Source organism: Artemia franciscana, chromosome 6 (genome assembly GCF_032884065.1).
Source record: "Artemia franciscana chromosome 6, ASM3288406v1, whole genome shotgun sequence".
Taxonomy (NCBI): domain Eukaryota; kingdom Metazoa; phylum Arthropoda; class Branchiopoda; order Anostraca; family Artemiidae; genus Artemia; species Artemia franciscana.
In genome coordinates this window covers 27982126-28006680 of record NC_088868.1, presented here as the reverse complement: position 1 = coordinate 28006680, position 24555 = coordinate 27982126, and the positions used below count along the sequence as shown (strand labels likewise).

The 24555-nt window shown below is 35.7% G+C and overlaps 1 protein-coding gene across 3 annotated transcripts in view; it reads left to right on the top strand.

Moving 5' to 3' along the window:
* Nucleotides 1–19318, top strand: part of LOC136028271 (WD repeat-containing protein 89-like) — a gene marked incomplete at its 5' end in the record, with an annotated part of 44593 nt that extends 25275 nt beyond the window's left edge. For all 3 annotated transcript variants that reach the window (XM_065706009.1, XM_065706010.1, XM_065706007.1), the window contains 4 exon segments: nucleotides 1210–1356; nucleotides 4605–4699; nucleotides 11832–11946; nucleotides 19144–19318. In XM_065706009.1, coding sequence (XP_065562081.1) covers nucleotides 1210–1305 — 96 coding nt within the window.
* Nucleotides 19319–24555: the final 5237 nt, after the last annotated feature.

Genomic DNA, 24555 nt, shown 5'->3' with positions numbered 1-24555 from the left:
CTATAGAGCTTTAGTGTAAAGAGCCTGGGTTTCAGGAGGACACAGCCAATAAACCAGTTTTGTACCTGTTTAAAAACTTCTCATTACATACCATTCACCCCTCTGATAGAACAGGTTTCTGTGTTCCGCAGGTTGGGGTCGGGTTAATGGGGTGGCGATTTCAAGCCATGAAGTGTCCTCTCTGTGACCTTGTCCTTGTAAATTACTGATTGGCTCGATTTCAGAATTAACGGCGTTAAGCCAAGTTTGTATTTGTTCTCCATTCTATTTTTTTTATCAGGTCTTGGCTTGGACGGGCATTTTAGCCCCCACAGTGTGGTATTTTTGACGTTTTACGTTGAAGTGTCGACGTTTGAAGTGGTCGACTTGTTGAATTTTGTTGGACTCGCTGAAATCTCCCATTTATCACTTGCTGGGAAAGTAGAAACCAGAAGTGTTTTTTTTTTATCAGTTTTTTTTTTTTGCTTTGCTTTGATCCGCAGGAATATATTAAACCGACAGGTTCCCAGTCTGAGGGTACCCTTTCTTCTTGTTAGGTGTCCGCCAGGGTTAGGTTGACATGGCTGTTGCCGCCCTTCTGTCTTAGTGAGGCTGCCTAGCTGGAGTATTTTATATGCAAAATCTAGGAAAAGGGGCTAATGCCCTCCCTCAAATTGAGGCCTGCTCACAGATATGGCGAAAATCATTTACGAAGCTCGTCAATTTCTGAAAAGGACAAATTTAACAAACTATTTAAAATTAGCTAAATTTTATTTGGTTTATACCTTTTTTCTTAATTTCTTCAACTAAATTCATTTTTTGCTAGGCTACCTTAAAGAAACTAGCCCAAAATATCAGTACGGCTTTCAAGTTTCAAATAAAACTGGAGGTGGAAAGATCCAGCGTTAAAGGTGATTGATAAAAATAAGGGTTATTAGTCTATAAACTTGGCTATGTGATAATTATTGGCTTATGTGATAAAAAATGTGATAATTACAACTCGCATCGGTTTCAACTTTTTTTTTAAGATTTAAAAGTAACTGTTTTCACTCCTATAGTAGGTCTGTATATTTTTTTTCGAAGTTTACCTAATATAAAGATAAAGGCTGAACGCCAGTTAATATCCTGCTTCCCTATCAATGGGTGGCAGCTATTGACAATTTGCTAGGTAGTAACTTGAAGTGAATTTAATAGTTGCTTTTAAATTATTTTTATTTCATTGTTTTGCAGGACACTTTGAAATGGCTGAAAAGAAGCAATGCCATCTATAACCATTTGGGTGTAGTCTGTCAGTCTGAAGAATATCAGCTATGGGACATTGAATAGAGTATGCCTTCATTCAAATTTGAAAGGGAAACATTGTCAAAAGCGCTTATGGTAACATCATCATCTCTCTAACCTCTAACTCTCTCTATCCCTATTGCTATTCATATTTTTATATCCTTACTTTCTTGAATCCTTTCTCTTTGCTTCCTTTTCCATGTAATTTTCTTTTGCCTTGAAGCTTATCAAATCTGCCTATTATCATTTTTTCATTCTCAACAGAGCTTGTTCAACTGTTCTTCTGAACCATTCTCTTGTTCACTTTTTTTTCTGTATACCTCAAGGATGAAGACACTCCAGAGCCATTGATGTATGAAACCAAGAAAGGACAGGATATAATAAATGAAAAATAAATCAAATAGGTGAGAAAACGAGAATTGTGTCAGCTAGCGGCAAAATATGAAGGCGAAAAACAAGCAAATATTTCTACAAGGACCTCCTCCTAGTCGTTATCAGTGCTCATAAAAAAAAATTCAACTTTTTGAAGTGAACCTAAAAAGAGGAGGAAAGATACTGAATAGAAAAAAAATAGCAAAAATAAATGAAAGAGAATTCACCAGTTGGATTGGACAAGCCCTCTTGCCTCGCAATAGACTTCGCCTTTCTGCAACTTCGATTTTCATTAGATATGTGGACACGTTGTCTTAAATTAAACTAGACGAAAATCTTGATCAGGTCTTTTGATTTTCAGTTGTGAGTTTGGTCATTTATAATAGATATTAAAGTTGCCTCCTCAAAAGGAACCAAATATTGTTTTGTAACCATAATCATATTTACATTTGTATATTTTTACATTTTCTTGGTTATTAGTCCCCCACAGTCCTTGGACTGGGGTGGATTTTAGTAACATTGATGCTCGGGCCATATTATAGTCGTGTTAGTCACTAAAATCAAAATTCCTCATGTGTTAGTTCAACATATCCTGATAATTTCAAATTAATGCTCTAAGTTTTTGAGATATTGCTGGCATCCGTTGTGACAACCTGCATGCACATAGTGTATTTTGATTTTGTTTAATATCTCTTAACCATTCTCTAAATATTTCACCTTAACATCGCTTTTTGATATATTGCCTTTTGTTCAATTCAACATCCCTCTCAGCATGTCTTGAAAGTTTCAACTTAATACCTTAAGTGGCTCTTGAATTAAAATTTACCCCAATTATGTGCGCTGTTCTTAGTTTCTCGAGCTCAACATTGTTCAGTTTTACAAACAAGATTCGACTGACCAATCAGAATCAAGAGTTAGGGCATATTTTTTTGAAGCTAGAGAATAGGCTTATACCTAAAATAACAAATAAATTATTTAATAAAATAACATGATAGAAACCGGAAAAGTTTTTCAGACCAAAAAAGTTCAAACGTGACATTTAGACGTGACACAAACGATATAGAACTAAATTTTTTGGGCCTATATCGATATAGATCTAAAGGAACGCATACATCATTTCCAGCTGATAGGAAAATCAGTTGTAAGTTTGCTCTTAAATAAATGTCGTTAGCGTATTGTTAATGTTGTGAAAATACTGGTTACAGTGATGAGAATGATAGATGTTGGGATTGTATCTTGTATCTGAGACGTTTAGCTACCTTTTTTAGTCATAACGAAATGACTTCTTTCTTCTTCTAATCATATCTTTTCCCAGGGGTTGTGGGGACCCATTTTGTCCCCATAGGTATAGTTGTTGAAATCAGGTATAGTTGTTGGTATAGAGGTATACCAACAACTATACCTAGTTGTTGTAGTTATTGTTAGGTATAGTTGTTGAAATTAGTTCGAATGAGCCATTGAACGTCTCTCTTTGATGTTCTGGTTAACTGCTAATCCTGCTAATGTTGCAGTAGCCTGCTAGTGAGTAGAGGATTTGCTAAAATTAATAAGGGGGCAGGGAGAGGGAGTATGCAGCAGGGTTTCTTGTAGACCTCCTGTAAAGTATTTTGGACCATAATGATTACAATGGTACCGTTTTATATTTCCAAGCTTTTCCATTTAAGAAGTAGCGCGAAAAGTGCCACTTTTGTGATATATTTTTGTGATATATGGCACTTACGGATGGTAGAATTGAAACACGTATATATGAGCAATAGCTTTCAAGTGAGCCATTGAACATTTCTCTTAGAAGTTCTGATAACCCAATAGCCCCTACTAATAGCGGACATGAGGCGTGGCACTGAAAGGGCCATTTTAGTGCCATTTGGCACTTGCCAATGATGGAATTTATAAAAAGCTTATAAATATGGGATTTTTTTTTAATGAGCCATTGAACATCTCTATGATGTTCTGGCAAACTTGCTAGCCTTGGATAAAGAGAAAAAAAATGAGACACATCAGTGCTACCTCCAATGTTGCATTTTGTATTTCGATCTGGGGCTATTTTTGTGGGGTTTCAGGCTATTTTTTAAATTACCATAAATTTCTTTTTGCAAAAAAACTTTTATCTTTAAGATGAACCAAACAGTAGTTATATCTACTTCTGAATTACTGTCAAACGGCAATTTTTTCTCACTCGGCGGTTTGTTTCTAAAAGCGGTTTTTAGTTTTTGGTTACTATGGGCTATGATTAGGTCCTTATTAGGTTGCAGCTACTGCTACAACCATGATATAATTTAAAATAAACAAATATATATCAAAATTTTGTTAATGACGCTTCTTTTATCGTAAAATTTAAAGATTATTAAGGTGTAAAGGATATCTAAGATTAAATATGATTTATTTGGTTGGTCAAGTTGAAATTTTCGCGACCCTACATATGTAAAAAAAAATTATGAAAAATCGGAAACTAAAATTTCAATGACAAAGGACCTCCATATCCAGTTGTGTGGCTTTCTGTAGTAAATTTATCCTAATTTAAAATAAATAAACGTAGGTCGAAAATCAGCAAAAAAAGGCTAAATCAAGAGGGCGTTTCATGCCTTCAGTTTTAAACAAATAAATCTGGGCGGAAAATCTGCAATAAATAGGCTAAATCGTACGGCATCAAATAGCTCAAGAAGGTTTAGATTTGTTTTTAAAGTGTAGTTGTCTTCAGGAGTTGAATTCTTACAGAAGAAAGGCGTCGTCAAATTTCACAAATTATTATGCATTCATATTTTGTCGGCTCTACGTGGCAACACTGATAATAATGTGATACTGCCCTGAAGCATCATAATTTTGAAACAACCAAAAGAAAAATGTTTGAAAACCATGATTCTCAGTTATGGATAGACCTAATACGTGCGGTGAGGGCCGAAAATACTTTTCATTTTGATGCTCCTGGAACTTTAAAAAGCATTTTCCTTATAAAAAGTCTTTTTTTATTTCAGAGAACATCCCCAGAAGCATGTTATCTTGTCGACAGTTTTCAGTTTGATGACAGTGATGATGTTTTCATTCTTGGAGGATCGAAAAGAAAACACGGGTTGGTATATCCTTTTCTTTTGAAGTTAATGTTCAAAATCCATTCTTTCTAAGGACGGAAATAAATCTAGGTGTAAAAACATTAAAAACGCTAACTGAAACAGAATTGTCCGCATGTAATGGTACACCCAGTTTCCACTATTGAGAAATATGTTCAGCAATTTGTGTTTTATTTTACCAGACATTTTAACAATAACGCTTAGACTCAGTAGTTGATGCTTGACCTAGTTTGTGTTATGTTTTTATTCTTGTAATATTGATTTTTTTTTTTTTTTTTTATGTAGCGTACCTGCGCTAGTCTAAGCTAGTTTAGTTTGCAAATCATCATTTATTCATATAACCTTAATTTTGTTTATTCTACTACTACTGCTGCAACTAACAACTCACTGCCACATAAAGCCATCTGTTCTTCCATCTCAAACTGTTCTCTCTTTACCCCCTTCCAAGACGTTTCAATTTCCTTTGAAGCCTTTCTTATGTCCTCTGTCTACCCCATCCGGGAATGATCTGCTTTTCGTTTGGCTCTAGATAGATAGCCAAAAAGGATGATCTTTGACAATCCGTTATCCATCAGCTTCAAAACATATCCTTCATTTTTAAACCTTTCCTTCATTATAGCCATAGAAAGAGGGATAGAACCACATTTTTCGTACAGCTTACTGCTTGAAACACATTCTTTCAAATGGCTACCCAAAACTATCCGTTGAAAATTTCTCTGGAAAAGATCTAACAAATCCTCTTTCTTCCGAAGTGCCCACTTTTTAGAACCATATATGATCACTGTACCAACAGTCACTAGAGGTTTCGTTGTGCTTCTAAAATACTAACCAATGGTGAAGTTAATTACCGTTCGTTTTTGCCACCAAATAATACCCAACAGCATATTTCTTTGCTCTTCATTTTCATTTTAATTTGCTCTTCTTCTCTTTGTTGCACGTCCTGTAACCGCATATTTCTTTGCTCTTCACTTTAATTTTGACTCGTGTTAATTTTTCCTGTTGCTTATCTTCTAACCGTATATTTCTTTTTTCGTCACTTTTGTTTTTGACTCTTTGTAATTGTCGTTGATACAAGTATTCTAACTGTGTATTTCATTGTTTTTTTTTGTAATGTTTTATCATTACTTCAGACGTTTTTTCAATACCCTTTACCTTAGTTGTTCGGATTGGTCTTGTCACATTTGATATTCTAGGTTATTTATTTGTCCTCTAGGCATTATGAAAGTGAGTAAAACGTCTTCTGTAAATAGATTCGTTACTCTTGGTATTTTATACTTAGCTATGTTCTTTCTGTAATGTTGCATGCGTCATGGACATAAAAACGATATGATCACTCCTAAAAGGGAAATAATATAATCTACTCTTTCAAAATGTTCTCAAAAATATGACGTCGCACATGAAATTTTTTTTTCCATAATTAAAGCTCCAAATGAATTTTCTCAAACTCGTGATATATGTATTTCGTGTTTGCATGTCAAAAAAAAAAATTGACACGTTCTCATTCTTACTGTCGCTTTTAGTTCTCGCTGTCGCTGTTTAGTGAGTAAGTAACGTCCTAATAAAGGCAAACCAATTCATTCGGAAATTGTGGTGGTGGCAATGCAACTCGACCTTGCAAACAAGAATCTCAAAATGATTGTTTGCTACTCTTTCATCAGGAAAATGGAGAGCTCTACAGTGAGTACAAGCATTATTGAAGGGTGTCAATAGCTTATATATAACATTTACATAGTTTACGACATCTTTGTAGTTTGTGCTGGATTTTGTGCCATACCTTGTTGGCGTCAATGATTGTGACGTCGCTGCTCTTCTAACCTAATTTTTTTCCTTCTTAACTCTCATTTTTTACTGTTTCTGATTCTCGGTGTCGCATGTCTTCTAACTGCAAGGGTCTTTGTTCTTCACTTCTGTTTTTGGCGTGTCCTGATTCTCGGTGTCACATGTCTTAAAACCGCAAGCGTCTTTGTTCTTCACTTTCGTTTGGACACGTTCTGATTCTCATTGTTGCATTCCTTATAGCTGCATAATTCTTTCTTCTTCAGTTTCGTTTTTAATTCATTTTGATCCTCGTTTTTGCAAGTCCTTTAGCCGCATTTTTCTTTCTTCTTCATTTTGTATTTTCAGTATTTCAAATAATATGTCAACGCCCTTTGCTTTTGCTACCCGTATTGGTCTAGTCTCACATGATGGTCCAGATTGTTGATTGTTCAGGTGGTTGTACAAAAACTTTTTTTTATCCAAGGAACTATCATTTATAACAATGTTGTGTTTTTTGGGGGGCCTTCCTCTTGGTTTATTTTTCATACTTATGTTTTTCATAGGTATATTTTTCAAAAACATATCTGACCCGTTTAAAGAGATAAAATAGTTGAAACAAATTTGAATTCTGAAAAGACCGATTGTCTACTAAGCTTCAAACTTTTGTTTTATTTTGATTTTCGAATAGTTGTAATCTCTTGTTAAAAAATATAGAAATACTTTTGCTGTTTCCGGTTTCTGCTCTATAAGCCGTTTACAGTAAACTTTTACATGAATGAAAATTTTCATTTTTCCTCTTTTACACATAATTTTGAACGCAAATTTACTCTTAAGACCTTGTCTTTAGATATATAAACACAGGAAGAAACCTCATGGCGTTTTCTTAGCTCTAATAGTAAAAGATGAACCACAAGAAAAATTAATTTCCCAAAATTTAGGCTCTTAATGAATTTGTCAAACTTCTGACCTATCTACATCGTTTTTCAGGCTAGAAAATCCAAGAATGCCAATTTTGGCAAAAAAAAAATATGGAGCCGTTTTCAAGAAAGAATGTGTAAATCCATTAATAAATATGCAATTACTGCTTCTTTAAAGAGATAAAATATAAAATAATATCGTTAATATTGATAATAAATAATTAATTATTAAGAAATCGAAATTTGAATCAGACTATTGGTTTTTTTTCAGAAGTTAACATGATTTAGTCGACTTCTTAACTTTTTGTTAGGTTTGGGTGTGAAAGGGTTTGATTGATTTATAGATTTTGTTTATTCGCAAGATTATTTTTTAATTGTAATGACTAATACAAAATGACAAACAAGACTTTTCTTTATAAATTCTGAGCGATTTTTCAAAATACTATTTTGACAAAGACCATTGAAAAATGCGCCCTGAAAAAAATTCCCATGATCCAGTACAGTACCAAACACCACATAAATGTGGAATTTGTTTCCAAAGGATAATCGACTGTGCATCAAAATGAAAAGCAGCCATGAATTTCTTTACTGTTTGTTTTATCTACTGCTCCTGTTTCTAATGCGCCAGCATTAGCCTCTTTATCATTCATTTATATATTTTCCCCCTTTTTTATAATACCCTTTAAAAATTCTTTATCTGACATTTCCGAATCCAACTACGATCCAGATCCTGACATTTCGAGTCGTTTCATTTTTATGGCACTTGGTATTAACCAAGTGACATATAGCGATCGCAAATTCTGTCGGTCTGTCTGTCCTGGTTTTGCTACTTTAGGCACTTCCAGGTAAGCTAGGACAATGAAATTTGGCAGGCGTATCAGGGACCGGACCAGATTAAATTGGAAATAGTTTTCGCTTTTTCGTTTTTGCGATTTGACCATCTGGGGGGGGGGGGGTCGGTTAATTCGGACAAAATAGAAAAAATGAAGTATTTTTAACTTACGAACGGGTTATGGGATCTTAATGAAACTTGATGTTTGGAAGGATATCGTGTCTCAGAGCTCTTATTTTAAATCCCGACCAGATCCGGCGACATTGAGGGGAGTTGAAGGGGGGCTAAAATCTTGGAAAACGCTTAGAATCGGGGGATCGGGATGAAACTTGGTGGGAAAAATAAGCGGAAGTCCTAGATACGTGATTGACATAACTGGAACAGATCTGCTCTGTTTGGGGGAGTTAGGGGGGTTAATTATGAAAATTAGAAAAAATGAGGTATTTGTAATTTGCGAAGGAGTGATCGGATCTTAATGAGATTTGAGGTTTGGAAGAATATTGTGTCTCAGAGCTCGTATTTTGAATCCCGACTGGATCCGGGATCGTGCCTCAGAGCTTTTACTTTAAATTCTGACCGGATCCGGTGACATTGGAGGGAGTTCGGGGGGCATAAAATCTTGGAAAACGCTTAGGGTGGAGGGATCGGGATGAAACCTGGTGGTGAAAATAATCATAAGTCTTAGATACGTGATTGAAATAACCGGGACGGATCTGCTCTCTTTGGGGGAGTTGGGGAAGGAGTGTTAATTCTTAAAAATTAAAAAAATGAGGTATTCTTAACTTATGAAGGAGTCATCGGATCTTAATGAAATTTGATATTTGGAAGGATATCGTGTCTTAGAGCTCTTATTTTAAATCCCGACCGGATCCGGTGAAGGGGAAGCTGGGGGAGGGTGGAACCAAAAATCTTGGAAAACGCTTAGAGTGGAGTGATCGGGATGAAACTTGGTGGTGAAAATAAGCACAAGTCCCAGATACAGGATTGACATAACCGGAACGGATCTGCTCTCTTTGGGGGAGTTGGGAGGGAGTGTAGATTCTAAAAAATAAAAAATGAGGTATTTTTGACTTACAAAAGAGTGATCGTATCTTAATGATATTTCATGTTTAGAAGGACCTCGAAACTCAGATCTCTTGTTTTAAATCCCGACCGGATCCAGTGTCATTTGGGGGGGGGGGGCTGGAAATCGTGGAAAACGCTTAAAGCGGAGAGATCAGGATGAAACTTGGTGGAAAGAATAAGCACAAGTCCCAGATACGGGATTGACATAACCGGAACGGATCTGCTCTCTTTGGGGGAGTTGGGAGGGAGTGTAGATTCTAAAAAATAAAAAAAAATGAGGTATTTCTGACATACAAAAGAGTGATCGTATCTTAATGAAATTTCATATTTAGAAGGACCTCGAAACTCAGATCTCTTGTTTTAAATCCCGACCGGATCCAGTGTTATTTGGGGGGGGGGACTGGGAATCTTGGAAAACGCTTAAAGCGGAGAGATCAGGATGAAACTTGGTGGAAAGAATAAGCACAAGTCCAAGATAGGTGACTGACATAACCGGACCGGATCCGCTCTCTTTGGTGGAGTTGGGGGAGGGAGTAATTCGGAAAAATTAGAAGAAATTAGGTATTTGTAACTTAAGAACGGGTTATCAGATCTTAATGAAATTTGATATCGAGAATGATCTTGTGCTTAGAACTCGCATTTTAAATCATTAAATCGACATTGAAGGGAGTGGGAGGGGGAAGCCGGAATTCTTGGAAAAGTAAAAATCGAGGTATCTTACGAATTGGTTATCGGATCTTTATGAAACTTGATATATAGAAGAATCTTATGTCGCAGATGCTCCATTGTCAATTCGAATCGGATCCGGGGACATAGGGGGTTCGAGGGGAAAAACAGAAATCTTGGAAAACCCTTGGAGTGGAGAGATCGGGATGAAACTTTATGGGAAGAATAAGCACAAGTTATAGATACGAGATGGATTTAATTGGTACGTATCCGTTCTCTTTGAGGGAGCTGGGGATTGTTAATTTGGAAAAATCAGAAAATTGAGGTATTTTTAACTTAAGAACGGGTGACCGAATCTTAATGAAATATGATATTTAGATGGAACTCATTTCTCAGAGCTCATATTTCAAATTCCGACCAGATCTGGTTACATTGGGGGGGGGAGTTGGAGGGGAAAACCGGAAATCTTGGAAAACGCTTATAAATGTCGTATATACGTGATTGACGTAACCGGACTGGATCCGCTCTCTTTGGTGGAGTTAGGTGGTGGGGTTCAGTGCTTTGGCGAGTTTGGTGCTTCTGGACGTGCTAGGACGACGAAACTTGGTAGGCGCGTCAGGGAGCTGCACAAATTGACTTGATAAAGTCGTTTCCCCCGATTCGACCATCTGGGGGGGGGGCTGAAGGGAGAGGAAAAATTATAAAAATTGAGGTATTTTTAACTTCCGAGTGGGTGATCGGATCTTAATGAATTTTGATGTTTAGAAGGACCTCGTGACTCAGAGCTCTTATTAAATCCCGACCGACATTAAGCCTCTGATTTTCCTTTTAAATCAAACCTATTGATTCTTAGAATTTTGCTAGAAATCCTTCCATATGAGCTCTTGGCTCTGCCGACCTCGTCACAAGTGCCATATGTGCCCCTAGCTCTTGTTATTCATGACTAGCGAAAATTACGTAACTTTTACTTGAAAAATTACGTAAACTTATATATATATATATATATATATATATATATATATATATATATATATATATATATATATATATATATATATATATATATATATATTTATATATATAGGCACAATATAATTTTATTCCTCCTCGTTCTTTTTTTACCTTCTCCTGCCACTTGGCAGTGGTCGGTGAAAAGTAGGAGGTCGTGTTCAGGATTTACCCCAGACTTTCTCTGCCTCCACTGTGTGTTAGCACACTAGGTTGATGTTTTGCTCGGAAACATAGGGCCTGAGGTTTGATTCTGCCTACCGCAAGGCTGGGCAATAGGCTCGCTACCTGTCCTTAAAAAAAGCAGCAACTGAAACGTCAATTGGATGTCCTTTGTGCCACTAGTGGTTCTGGTGGATCTTTATTGTTATTGGCTGCCATACTGCGCGTCAAAAAGACGTGTTACCCAATACACAGTAAGATGATCTTATAAAAATTATGATTCAAATGTAAGAATGCTCAAATGCATATCCCATCAAAAAGACATTCCATCTACGCTTTAAATTCTGTCAGAAAGGATCACAAGCACGAAGTTTTTGCCCAACTAGTCTATTTATTTAGGAATGCATTATCCATGGAAAGCGCTTTATGATATACTGCAGATAATAAAAAAAGACTAGAAACCGTCCTAAATATCATCTAGACTATTTAGCGAGCAACCTACTTAGAAATGGCAATTTTGGATAAATATTGAGAATAAAGAAACCAAAAACGACCAAGTGTGGGTGGTAGTGGTTTCATGCTATTTACTAACATTTTATATTGCGTAGAAAAATACTTTTTCCTTTTATCATCCGAAATTTTAGAATTTCATGTTCCAGAGTGTCTAATTTTTCCCTGGCGTAACTTAAACTTTCTTTTTGCTTTTAAAAAATTTGTCTCTTCTAGTGGCTGTCTTCGAGTGCTGCAATTACATAAGAAGAAATTGAAAGGCTATTCTTCGCTTATAGACCAGGATATGCTTAAAAATCAAATTGTTAGAGCCGTTTGTGCTAACCCTAAGGTAATTATCTTGATTTTTGAATCTTGGTAGTGATTTTAATTAATTAATATTATTTAATAGATTAAACAATCAATCTAAGGCACTAATATTGGTATTTTAACTTCATTCTTATAAATATGTTTTTTTTTTGTTCTTTTTTTGAATTTTGATTAAATTGTTCACCTTAATAACTTTTTTGTAAAATGGATTTGAATTATACCATAAAATCAGTCAGTTACTTTTTTGGACGACCCATATGTCAGTTTGAGCTTGATTGCGTGAAAGCTCCATAAAAAATGTCCTATTGGCTACACTGTTCAAAGTCAGTAGTTTATTGAGCAACCTTGTTTCTGAACTGTAACCTTAATTTAACTGTAATAAGTTTCAAATAACCTGCACGAAAGCTCCATAAAAATGTCATATGTGCTGCCCTGTGCAAAGTCTTTAGCTTAGTGAGCAACCTTGTTTTTGAACTGTAACTCTAATTTAACTCTATTAAGTTTCAAATAACCTTCTAATCTGAATATAGTTATCAGTTCAAACTAGGCATTCATTTAGCGAACAAATCTTGAATCCTGAGAGAATTACATGTTGAAAAACCAGTTTTTGGTTATATTGACTTTGTGCATTATCTGATTCAATCATATGTGGAATAAGGTATGTTTGGCAGATAGTAGTGAATGAGTTGATACTGATATTTAACAGCTTGTATAATACGGACTTTACTAGCTAAAAATTGGATAAGATAGCAGATGGGTATGAGTCGAATTACGGTGGAAGAAAGTAGGTGGGGATGCCCATAGAAAGCTATGTATCTTTCTTTGTTAAAATAATTTTTTAGTAGGAAAGGAATAATGACAGAGAATCAAGCCCAGACCTTGTCAAATATACAAGCAAAGATTAAAAAAATGAGCTTAAATATAAAAAATTGACCCAATGCTCAACAGGTATTATCGATCAGTGCGGATCTGGGAATATCATATCAGCGAATGGGCATATCAGTGAATGGATTCAAGTAGCAAAGCACTATAACTCAGTCTGAAGTAGCTGGCCTAAATAGAGAACTCGAGCTAACAAAATCAAAGCTATAGCGGCTTGAAGCTGATAGTAAGTGCTGTAACTTTATTTTATATAACTTTGATCCAATTAGAAGAGGTCATTCACTTTTTGATGATTTGATTTCTGCTTTCAACACCATTATTCAAATACACAAATGCGCCCTAGTGATTTTAGGGATGTGTTTCGCTTAAAATAACCCGCGGTATTCCCCCTGTCTTAATAAAATTTGGTACTGTATCTGCCATAGACTTCGTATTGAAATCAAATGTTTATCCACGTCAGTACAAATTATCAGTTAGTTCGCAGTACAAAGAACGAGAAATTTTGGCTCGAAGCCAACTAAAAATCGAGATGGATAAAATGAAAAACAATGGTCAATTAGACGTAAAGCAACGTGGTTTGAAATTGATTACTAGAAATAAATGTTATCGTTATAACTTTGAAATAGGCATAACTGAAGAATTAAAGAGCCCTGAGAATGTGGGGGGAATAAAGTAATGGGAAACAGCAAGGAGGTAATTTAGAAAGTGAAATGACAAATAATGTAGTTAGAGAGAGATGTGCTTCCCAAGTGTCTCTGGAGAGCGCTTATTCGAAGATGTCGTTTAGTAGTGCGCATAGCATTTTCGACTGTAGAAATGAGTCGACCCCATCCGCCGCAGGGCTTAAGAACTCCGGAGCAGCCGATAAAAAGGGCCGGCTGCTCTCAGTCAGTCCTCTTATTAGGTCGACTGGGGAAGTTATTTGCCCTAATGATCCGACATATAGTGGAAGGGACACTAGACCCTTTTTCCCTGACTGTATAAACTTACCCAGTAATGAAAGGCAAGATTTAACGTCAAGAAATCTGGGGTTTAATCGGAGAGAAAATAGTGGAAAAGGAAACTGGAATTAGGACTTTGCGGGCCATGGTGAAAAAAAGTTATGAATATTGTGCATTGGAACATTCAAGGGTTTGCGTAAACGAAATCCATGGCCTATTGAGATTAAATAGTTGCAAGGGGGACTTGATATCAGTAGTTGAGACTTGGTTGAAAAGTCCTATATTTATAGAAGAATATTTTTGGTGTCCACAGGAAAAAAAAATCAAGAAATGGAAGAACACGTGGAGGTGAAGCTCTTATATTGTCAAAAAATTTTTTTGGCGGAGAATAAAGTTTTAAACCTGAAAAGTGCGTCATGTAATCTAGAAAGTGTAATCTAGTGTGGATTAGTGTTTGTTCTGCAAAAGTAAATATTATATTCTGTGCTGTATTTATTCCCCCTGAGTCCAGTTCTTTTTCGGAAGAGGATATTTGTACAATTTTTGAAAGGGAAAAATGTGTCTTTTCAAAACTGTATCCTGCCGATAGTTTTGCTTTCAAGGTGATTTCAACGCTTGTGTTGGATCGACACAAGAGATGCTCCGTTCTGTTCATGACAGCACGGATGTACCAGTGGGAAGAAATTGGGATGGTATTATGTGGTTGTTCCGCAGAGGGTGAATAGAGATCACCTTCGCAAAAATAATAATTGGGGAGGGACGTTTGTGGAATTTTGTAACAATGATAAGTTGATAATTTTGAATGGGAGAATAGGAATGGATTAGAGTAATGGAGAATTTACTTGTTATAGTGGGAGGTCTCCTAATGTGATTGATTCTATTATGGTGGATTTGTCTCTGTGGCCTTCATGTGTTCATTTTGAAGTTCTGGCGCTGGTGGAGTCTGATCATGTGCCACTCAGAGCCAATATAGAATTAAATTTAGAGAAAAAAGGTGGAGACCAAAAGAAAAGGGAAATAGGATAAGAGTAAGGGAGTAGAAAATAGGAAAGAAAAAGAGTCTCTAGATATGAAAAATCCGCTGTATGTGTCTCCTAAGGTGGAAAAGTCATTTCAAGGAAAATAATGGAAGAAATTGAACAAGAAAGTTTGAAGAGAAGCCCGGGATTGACAAAAGATTGGGAAGTTGAAGGTTCTTTAGACATATGGAGCCAATTAGTGTATTCAGTATGGGAGAGGGTTGCAAATGGGGGAGGGAGGTCTGAGGAGAGTTTTTTCACAGCGAGTGTCGAACTAGGAGAAATATATTGAATAGTTTAATTATGTTATTAAAGCAGCATAGAGGGTAGGGAGAGATTGGGAAGTATAATGAGGAATATGAGATGGAGAGGAGAGAGTAGATAAGGTTTATAAAGGGGAAAAAGAGGTCATTTGAATATCAGGGAGGTAAAAGAAATTAGAGAAGCATTTAGAGGTAACGATAGTAGAGAATTTTGGAAGTTCTGGCTGAGTGGATTGGTGCGCTGGATTCAGGATCCTTTGTCTGAGAGGACGTGGGTTCGAATACCAGTGTACCCAATTGTTTAGTTTGGGACGGGGGTCAGTGGCGTGACTCTTTAAGCTTAGCCAGAGTGAGCCCAGCTCTAAATGGGTACCTGGAGAAATCTGGGGAAGGTAAACAGGAAGGGTGTGCGAAAGCACAGGGTGGTCGGCTCCCAACCCCCCATTGCACTTCCTGACTGAAGGGCCAAGAAACGGAGATCAGAACCGTCGGTAGTGACTGTAAAGTCTAATGCCATATCTTCTATCTTTTTATAGTAGATAATTTTCGAAGTTAGTGAAAAGTTCGTTAGGGTGTAGGAATAAAGAAAGGAGGATTCCACTAGCTAAAAGTTGACCAGATTATTTAGAGGAAACGGAGATGCGAGGGAACAGTGGATTAGATGAAAATGTAAATCTTAGGAACATAGCAGAGAAAACCAACGATCAGGTAGACGTTTTACAGAATTTTTTAAAATCAAGAGCTTTTTCAGCCTGTAACCCAAAATGAAGTATGGAAATCTCTAATAAATTATGAGAGGTTGATCATTACCTGGAACAGATGGAATACCGGCAATAATTTGGAAGTTGACACGGGTTTGGGCAACACTGATGATAGCGACTATCTTTCCAAAGTTGATAGAGGTTTCCCTATGGACGAAACAATGGGTTACGTCAATAGTGGTACCCCTCTTAAAAAACGGAAACACAGAAGAACATTAGAATTATAGGCTTATGACATTAGGGAACAAGTAAGCTATTCTCTAAGATTTTGTGTAGAAGGATAGACAAATGGTTGGAAAGAGGGAAAAGACTGGTGGAGTTTCAAGCAGAATTTAGAAAAAATTATAGTACAATAGACCAAGTATTTATTTTACATAGTTTAATTAGAAAATATACTAGGAAAAAGAGAGATGAGCTTTTTGTAGCGTTTTTAGACCTTAGAGGGGTTTTTGATGGAATTGAAAGGGGATTATTGATAAAAAAATTTATTAGAAATAAGGCTGCCAAGAGTATTTGTAATAATAATACTAGTAGTAATTTATATATCACCCATACTATACATAAGGTAAATATGGTGGAATAAGAACAAATAAAAAAACACAAAGAGAAAAACAAAAATACACAAAATCAACGAAAAAAAAACGGATAAGACGGTGGTGAGGGGTTAGGCGCTCATAAGCTGTACTCGAGAGTTTTCTTTGTAGAATTTCCAACTGTAATGTTATATCAGGAACTGAAAATCTTGCTAACAAAAATCTGTTTTATTGTCCAAGGTGGAAAATACAGAAGAAACTTGCGAAATTTGAAATAATTTAACCAGATTGTTTTTGAATTACTTTTCTTAAGAAGGGGGAAAAGACCTAAAGCAAAAAGGACGAAATGATCACAGAAAGTAAAATAAAGTTTGGCCAACGCACGTTCATTATACTTCCCACTGTTTGCAACAATCTTTGAATAGCCATTCTGGATCTTTTTGCTTACATCATAAGGAGTACGCTGACGCAAGCGAGAAAGATTGTTAGCAATAGAGATACCAAGCCAACGGATACCATCAACAAGAGTAATAGTGAAGTTATTACAGTGAAGGGGAGTAGCATTAGCTCAGTTGCAGGAAATGAACTCACACTTATCTATATTAAGTGAAAGGCAAATATCAGAACAATCATCAGAAACTGTAGAGACCATTTGGGAAAGACCATTTTTGGAAAGGCTAATCAGAAGCATGTCGTCAGCATACGCAAGATAAGAAACATCCGCAAGACCAGAAAGGTATGTACCTGAAATCTTAGTCAGCACACTATAAATACAAATCTTAAAAAGTGTAGGGGACAGAACACCACCCTGCCTAACTCCTCATCGTATCCTTATAATAGTGTCTGGTGCAGTTTAATTGAAGAAAAGAATTTGAACACCGAAACCTAAGAATCATTATGTGACTATGGACAACACTATCAAACGCATTCGGAAGATCCAAAGCACACATATAAAGGCCATTTTCCTTGGAAGAATTATCAACCAGTAAAGAAAACATAATTTTATGGGCATGCTGACAACCCACCCCATGCCAAAAACCAAATTGGTTTTGACCCTCATTAATATTCTTAGTCAGAAAAGGCAGATGGATGTACTCAATAACCTTGCTAATAGTACAAGAAACAGTAATAGGTCGATCTGTGAAACCGTCAATTGTTGACTTTCACTTTTTGAAATTGTCAAAACAATGCCACAAAGAAAACTCCCTGGTACACTGGAAGCACATAGACACATTTGAAAAAGAAGCTGAAGTTGAGATATAATGGGGGTTCAATCAATTGGCACATGGATCTTAGAAGTACCATCCCAATCTGTTGAATCGGATTTTAAACTTTTCACAGCATCAATTACGGGAGAAAAAGATGTGAGCGCTATATGGCGTTGCACTAGGATTTTACTGCAGAGGGGGTTAAGATGGCGAGTATATACAGAATTTATGGTAATAGTTAATCACCGAAAAGTAGAAGAATAATGTGTATACCAAGCTTTAGGTGGAAGGCAGTTACTAGTCATAGTATCATCATTTAACTTTTCAGAATTGATTACTTTTCGCCAACCTTTCCTACTCACGGGAAAATCCATACCGATCCATAATTTTACTTTTTGCCCTTAAATTTGTATATTAATTATTCTCCTTACTCAAGCTCTTCAACTGATGCTTATTCTGCCTGATATTGAATTAATTTTACTTTCTGCCCATAAGTTTGTATATTAATTCCTTTTCTCACTCAGGCTCTTCAACTGATGTTTATTCTGCCTGATATTGAATTAATTTTACTTTTTGCCCTTAAATTTGTATATTAATCATTCTCCTTACTCAGGGTCTTCAACTGATGTTTATTCTGCCTGATATTGAATTAATTTTACTCTCTGCCCTTAAATTTGTATATTAATCATTCTCCTTACTCAGGCTCTTCAACTGATGTTTATTCTGCCTGATATTGAATTAATTTTACTTTCTGCCCGTAAATTTATATATTAATTCCTCTCCTCACTCAGGCTCTTCAACTGATGTTTATTCTGCCTGATATTGAATTAATTTTACTTTCTGCCCTTAAATTTGTATATTAATCATTCTCCTTACTCAGGCTCTTCAACTGATGTTTATTCTGCCTGATATTGAATTAATTTTACTTTTTGCCCTTAAATTTGTATATTAATCATTCTCCTTACTCAGGCTCTTCAACTGATGTTTATTCTGCCTGATATTGAATTAATTTTACTTTCTGCCCTTAAGTTTGTATATTAATCCTTCTCCTTTCTCAGGTTCTACAACTGATGTGTATTCCGCCTAATATTACATAATTCTATTTTCTGCCCTTTCCTTTGTATATTAATTCCTCTCCTCACTCAGGCTCTTTGGCTAATGTTTATTCTGCCCAATATTGCATTAAGTTTTGCTTTCTGTACTTTGCATTTTGATTTTGCTAAGCCTTTTTGGACCATTACTGAATAGTGCTGTCGGCTGTCATTCTTGTGCCTTGTTAGGTGGCTTTGGTGGCAATCAGGGTGTTTAAGAAGAGACAGCAGTCGGCAAGAATATGTGCGTTGTTGGCTATTCAGTCAAGATTATCTAACCATTTTCTCTTTTTATTTAAGGCTTGCTGAACTTAAACAGGTTTCTACAATTTATGGGGTCCTTGAACTCCAGGACCCTGATAATCCGAGTGTATATTCCGAGCTTAATCCTCATTGTGAGGGTGTAGTCAGCCAAGGTTTTAAACTGATGGTGGGGAATAGGCAAGAGGGCTACATTTTGCTAAATTTATCTCTTGATCCTTCTCTTGCTTAATAACAACACTTATTCCTTTTATCTTTAGAGTCGCTGTATTATAACGGGAGGTGAAGATGGCATTATCAACGTTTGGAAAGAGGGAACGAAAGAAGAGCTAGTCGGACAAAGCAGTGGTAAAGTGGATGTAAATGTGCTAAAAAATGCAAGACATAAACCATATTAGTAAGAATAAAAAAATAAAATTATGAACTGTTTTAGTATCTACTGATGTCCAAAAGCAGGTCTACAAGTTTAATAGTGGAATCACATTGCCACTTATGTAAAGTAGCGTATTTGACGCGATGCTCTTTAAACTAACATAACTTTTGCCACCATAGTCTGTTTAAGACGTGAAAAAACTGACTCACAAAACAAATCGAATACAAGCAGAGAAAAAAAAATTTCGGTCATTTACCGGTGAATGTCGACATTAACCAGATTTCGGATATTTATGGTAATATATACATAATTGACCAATATCAAACCACAGTTACAGTCTGTTAAGTTATAATCAATGATAACAACATTCAACAAAGAATCAGTGCAAGATCATTTGATCTTGCTCAAATTCTGGATTTTGGTAAATGCATCACGTGCAAAGATGGCAGTACAAATTAATCCCACAAGAACACACACGGGGAAATTGATTTTGAATTGGGTAGTGAAAATTTATTAAATAGCAGCTTAAATGGCAATTTTTCCTAAAAATGATGACGCTACGGATCTGATGCAGCATCAGTATTCCATCATTGATTGTTTCCTTATTTAAATAATGAGACGTGCTGTATTTCATCATTAAATGACGTTCATATAAACTTGTTTTATCAGATCCTGAGCAACTTCATCTTATCATAATAAGAGATGTGAATGTACGAGAAGTAAACAGCTTCTGCCTGTCTCCATCTTACCTAGACACAGAAAAAGCAAAATATCGGAAGACTTTAAAGTAAAATCAAAATGCATGCAGACCTTGTGTAGATGATTCTTCTCGAAATGGTTCTTGTGTGAATCGGGCGCAGCATGCTTCGCAGCATTAGCATTCCAATACAGATAATTTTATGTAAATAATAAGACATGACATATTTCCACGTTAAAATGCGTCCATCTAAACTTGTTTTTATCAGCTTCCGAACAACTTCTTTGTCTCATCATAAGAGGTATGATTCTACACCTGAGTTTACAGAAGTTAAAACGGTAAAGTACTTCTCCTTACAGAGTTTTTTATCATAGTATGGAGAAATATTCTCATCAGAATGGAATTTATAGTCAATGCAAACGTCTTTACCAACTTAAAAACCTAATAAATTTTCATTTGACAATATTTAACGTTGCTGTTTACCTATTAGTTTTTATAATAACTCTAGAACGGTAATATTCTGCGCTTTGCAAAAGAACGGGTAACCGTTTTAGAAATAAAATAATCCGTCACTAACATGAATACAACTTGGATTAATCAATCTTGATGAATTAATTTTACAAAAGTGAGTTTGTTTTGGCTAACACTTTTAGAAAGACGTTAGGAACAAATACGCCATCCAGCAAAACTAATGTCTTTTAAGTTGAGAAGGTGAATACTGTTTTTTGTAAATTTCGTTTCGATTGTCAATCTAAGGGTCTCCACTTGATAGTATGTTGGCCCTCTTTGGGTCAAACTTGTTTCATGCCTCAAAATGGCAAAACGTCAATTTTCTGGTGTATGATCTCTTTTTTTACATGGAGTGGACCCTGGTTTTAATACCAGTTCGAATGAGCATCTCCCTGTATTTTTGGGCCACTGGCTTAATGCGATCGCTGGTGGGAGGAAAAAGAAGGACTTTCGCATTTTTGTTGTTACAGACTTGAAATACCCTTAATTGAGTTCTCAGTTTTGGCGGAATTTTCATCAAAGTCTCTCCACTTTTTTTATGTTCGCTTTCCATTTATTTTCTAAAATTATGTAAATTATCACATGTTTATACGTAGCGTTAAACCAATGAATTTTACATATTTGGGATTACAACAGAAGGTTACATTGAAAAAATAAGTTTTTTTATAAAAGTTTATCTATAAAGTTTTATTATAAGAGTATTGTAAAGTTTTATTATCATTGAAATCGAAGTCAGAACGTAGATGTTGACTCCAAGGAATTTAGAAAACTGATAAGAAATTGGATCTTGAGCGTATTAACACGGTGCTCATAGGGACTATTAGCGCCTGCTAGCTAATGTATTGAGTTAGATTATACAAAAACAAATACGAACATATCGCTTAAGAGAAACACCAGTGTATCACCATACATTAACTTAGTTTTTGAAAGAGAATTGGGCAAGTCGACTCTCATCTATGGTTACGTGGCATGGTTGAACCCATTTCTTCTTTGACTGTCCCGTATATTGTAGCGAATATGGTTTCTGAACGGGGTGAATATTGTATAAGCCTTCCGTTCAATATCTAATCACATGAACATAATATTTCTTCATTAACTGACGTGAAACCCAGCAGGAGAAACATAATTTTGATTCTTACTGGAAGCTGACGTGAGTCTGAAGTATCATTTGATCAAAAATGATTGCATTATTCATCTATTCTGACATTTCAGGGTAGAATGTATGAATTATAACTCTTGTATGAAAATAATATGAGGAGTCTAAGACAAATTTACCGCATGGATAACTTATGATACTACACTTGATGTGAGCGTGTCCGATGTAAATGGGTGTTCAGGTTCAACTCCTGCTATCGTAAAGAATTTCAGCGGTATCATATGTTTCACATAATTTTTTTCTGTTCGAATCAGTTTTTTTCACATCTCTGTTTCCTTCTGACTGTTTATTGTTAATAATCTTTTACTGTTCTAATCAGTTTTCATATCTCTGTTTCTTTTTCACTCTACACGATTTTTCTGTTTTACCATTTGGGTAAACAATTCAACTGCTTTTTAGGTATCAGCCTAAATTTAATAAAGAAAGCCAAGCCAATCACAATAAATACCGTAGCTTTTTATTTAAGTCTTTCAGTAGCTTGGGAATATCGAATAAGCTCTCATCGAATAAGCTAATCAGTTTTTCCCTGCGTTATTGAAAAGTAGTTATTAACGGTAGAACACAAAATCATATTCTCGAGAAATTCTGCAAAAACTTTGTGGGTTATTCTTTTTTATGCCGATTACTCTCTATTTAAGCATTAGATGCAATCACTCTCTTCATCCGTCTTTGTGTCTCCTCATATTAAATTCGGAATTATTTCGTGACTTTCCGTTTCTTCTTTAGGAGGCCCCAGACAATAGGCATTTTAATTTAAGGCCTTTAATCGATTGACTACCTCAAATTCTCTTTTGCGCTTTAGTCAATTGATTGACAGTGATTTATAAAAAGTCTGGATGACTCATGCAGTATACGAGTGTACTTGACCGTCTTTGTCCATCTTGATTAAAGATTGTGCCAGTCACTTACCAGCAACCATGGAGGATACATCCTTTCCTCAAAACTTGGAAAGTCAAAAGTCCGAATGTGAGTTTATCTGTCTATTGAAAAAGCTATGCTGGGATCGCACTGTATGGTGGAAGGTGAAAAGTAAATACTACTCAAACTGTAATAAAAATAATGTAGAATTTGACTGGATTGTACTGGCGTTAAAGGTATTGAAACCAGAATATACCGTTTCCAAATAAAAAAAAATAAAATAAATATGTTACGAACAAAATTCAACCATGATCACAAGGTAATTGGGAATTAAAAGAAGTCTAAAGCGTCAACAGATGACATCCTGGAGTTTGCTACATGGCATTGAAGTTTCTGAAACTACTTAGGTATCGATTCTAATGAAATTTGTGTAGGCATCTGGCTCAGTATCACGTACAACTTTAAGTAAATGACCATAAGTAAAATGGTTCCTCTTTTCAAATTACTCCTTAGACCAACGCCCTTTCCTATTAAACTGCGAACTAAATTAAAATAAACTTTAAAATTTCCACGTATTCTTTTTATTTCAATGGAAAAGGTAGAATTATTGTTGAAACTAATAATATTTCTGAATTTTATATGATGCACTATGTATTTCGGTTTGAAACCGTTTTTACAAGTTTTGGGCCATTTTGTTGCGTTACCATTAGCCGTGTTCATCTTTTTCTAGATTGCTGGTAGATGTAGCAGTTTCCTTTTAAAATGACCGGTTATTCAGCTTACTAATATGTTCCACTCCCCCGCTGGTTGTGGAGAAAAAAGGAAAATAAATACTTTTTGATTCTGAATATCTGGGTTTCAGCCACTTTCTTTGTTTTCAAGCCTGTGTTTTATTGTTTTTTTTTTTTTTTTTTTTTTTGAAGCAATTGGACTTTAATTTTCTTTTATATAGTTTTCGGACCATGAGGTTCTGATTATGTACTACGTGTCTCGATCTAACAACATTTTTGTGAGTTTTGGGCTAGTGTTTTGTTACCATGGGATGTTTTTGCTTCTTATCAGGTTATAACTATCACTGCAACCACGATTAATTGCTCCGCAGTTATACAGGTTAATTTTTATGCATATTGTCACACCATAGATACCGTAAACAGAATGATATGTTCATACTACAAGTTGCCACAGTACAGTGGGACAGGACTCCTTCGGCTCTGAAGGATTCGAGTTCAACGCACTCTTAACATTCTTTACCCTAAAGAGTTTGATTCTGTGCTATTTGATAATCATCAAATTGTGGCTCCCTTTCCAAAATAATTTGATAAAATCTAAAATACTGTATATTTCACCGATAGTTTTTTATTGACAGCATAGGTCACAGATGGGTTTGAATCAGGATTTGTCTGTTTTTCAGTGTTTTCTCCTCTTTGCAAATTTTATTGTAGAACACCCTCAGTACTGATCTTCTAGTCTCATGTAGACTTGCAATCATCAATCCTGTGATTTTACTGCAGTTAAGTTGCAAGATTGTTCACTTATACTTTCTTCTATAATTTCACTGAAAATGTCTAGATTTATAGCCATAGACAACACCTAAATCCATTATTTCATGATTGATTATTCCCAGATGACTTGAAATCCAATGGATTCATAGGGCTTTAAGCAGTTCTAAAGCTCTACAAACGGTGTTTTGAAATCTCTACCTCGAGTATCTTTACCCGTGGAAAAAAAGAGACCGCAATGGTTTCATGTTCTTTAACACAATTCGAGTTTGATGGCTCGCACACGTCCATGAGTTTAGCCTTGATGTCTAATCCCACCTTATCGCTCTGTAAGAGTGACATTTGGGAATTCTTAAACCGCACGATGGCATTTTCACCCGAAACCGTTTCCACGGACTGGCATACATGATGTTTATAGTGCCTCAAGCAATTTTTCAATTTCAATTCTGTATGGAATCTAGACAAGGACATTGAACAAAAGTAGCAAGTCTCCCGTTATTATTTTTTAAATCTTTGCTTAAAACCCGGCTAATATTAGTAATTGGAAAGATATGTCCAATTGAATTGGGGTCTCTTGCA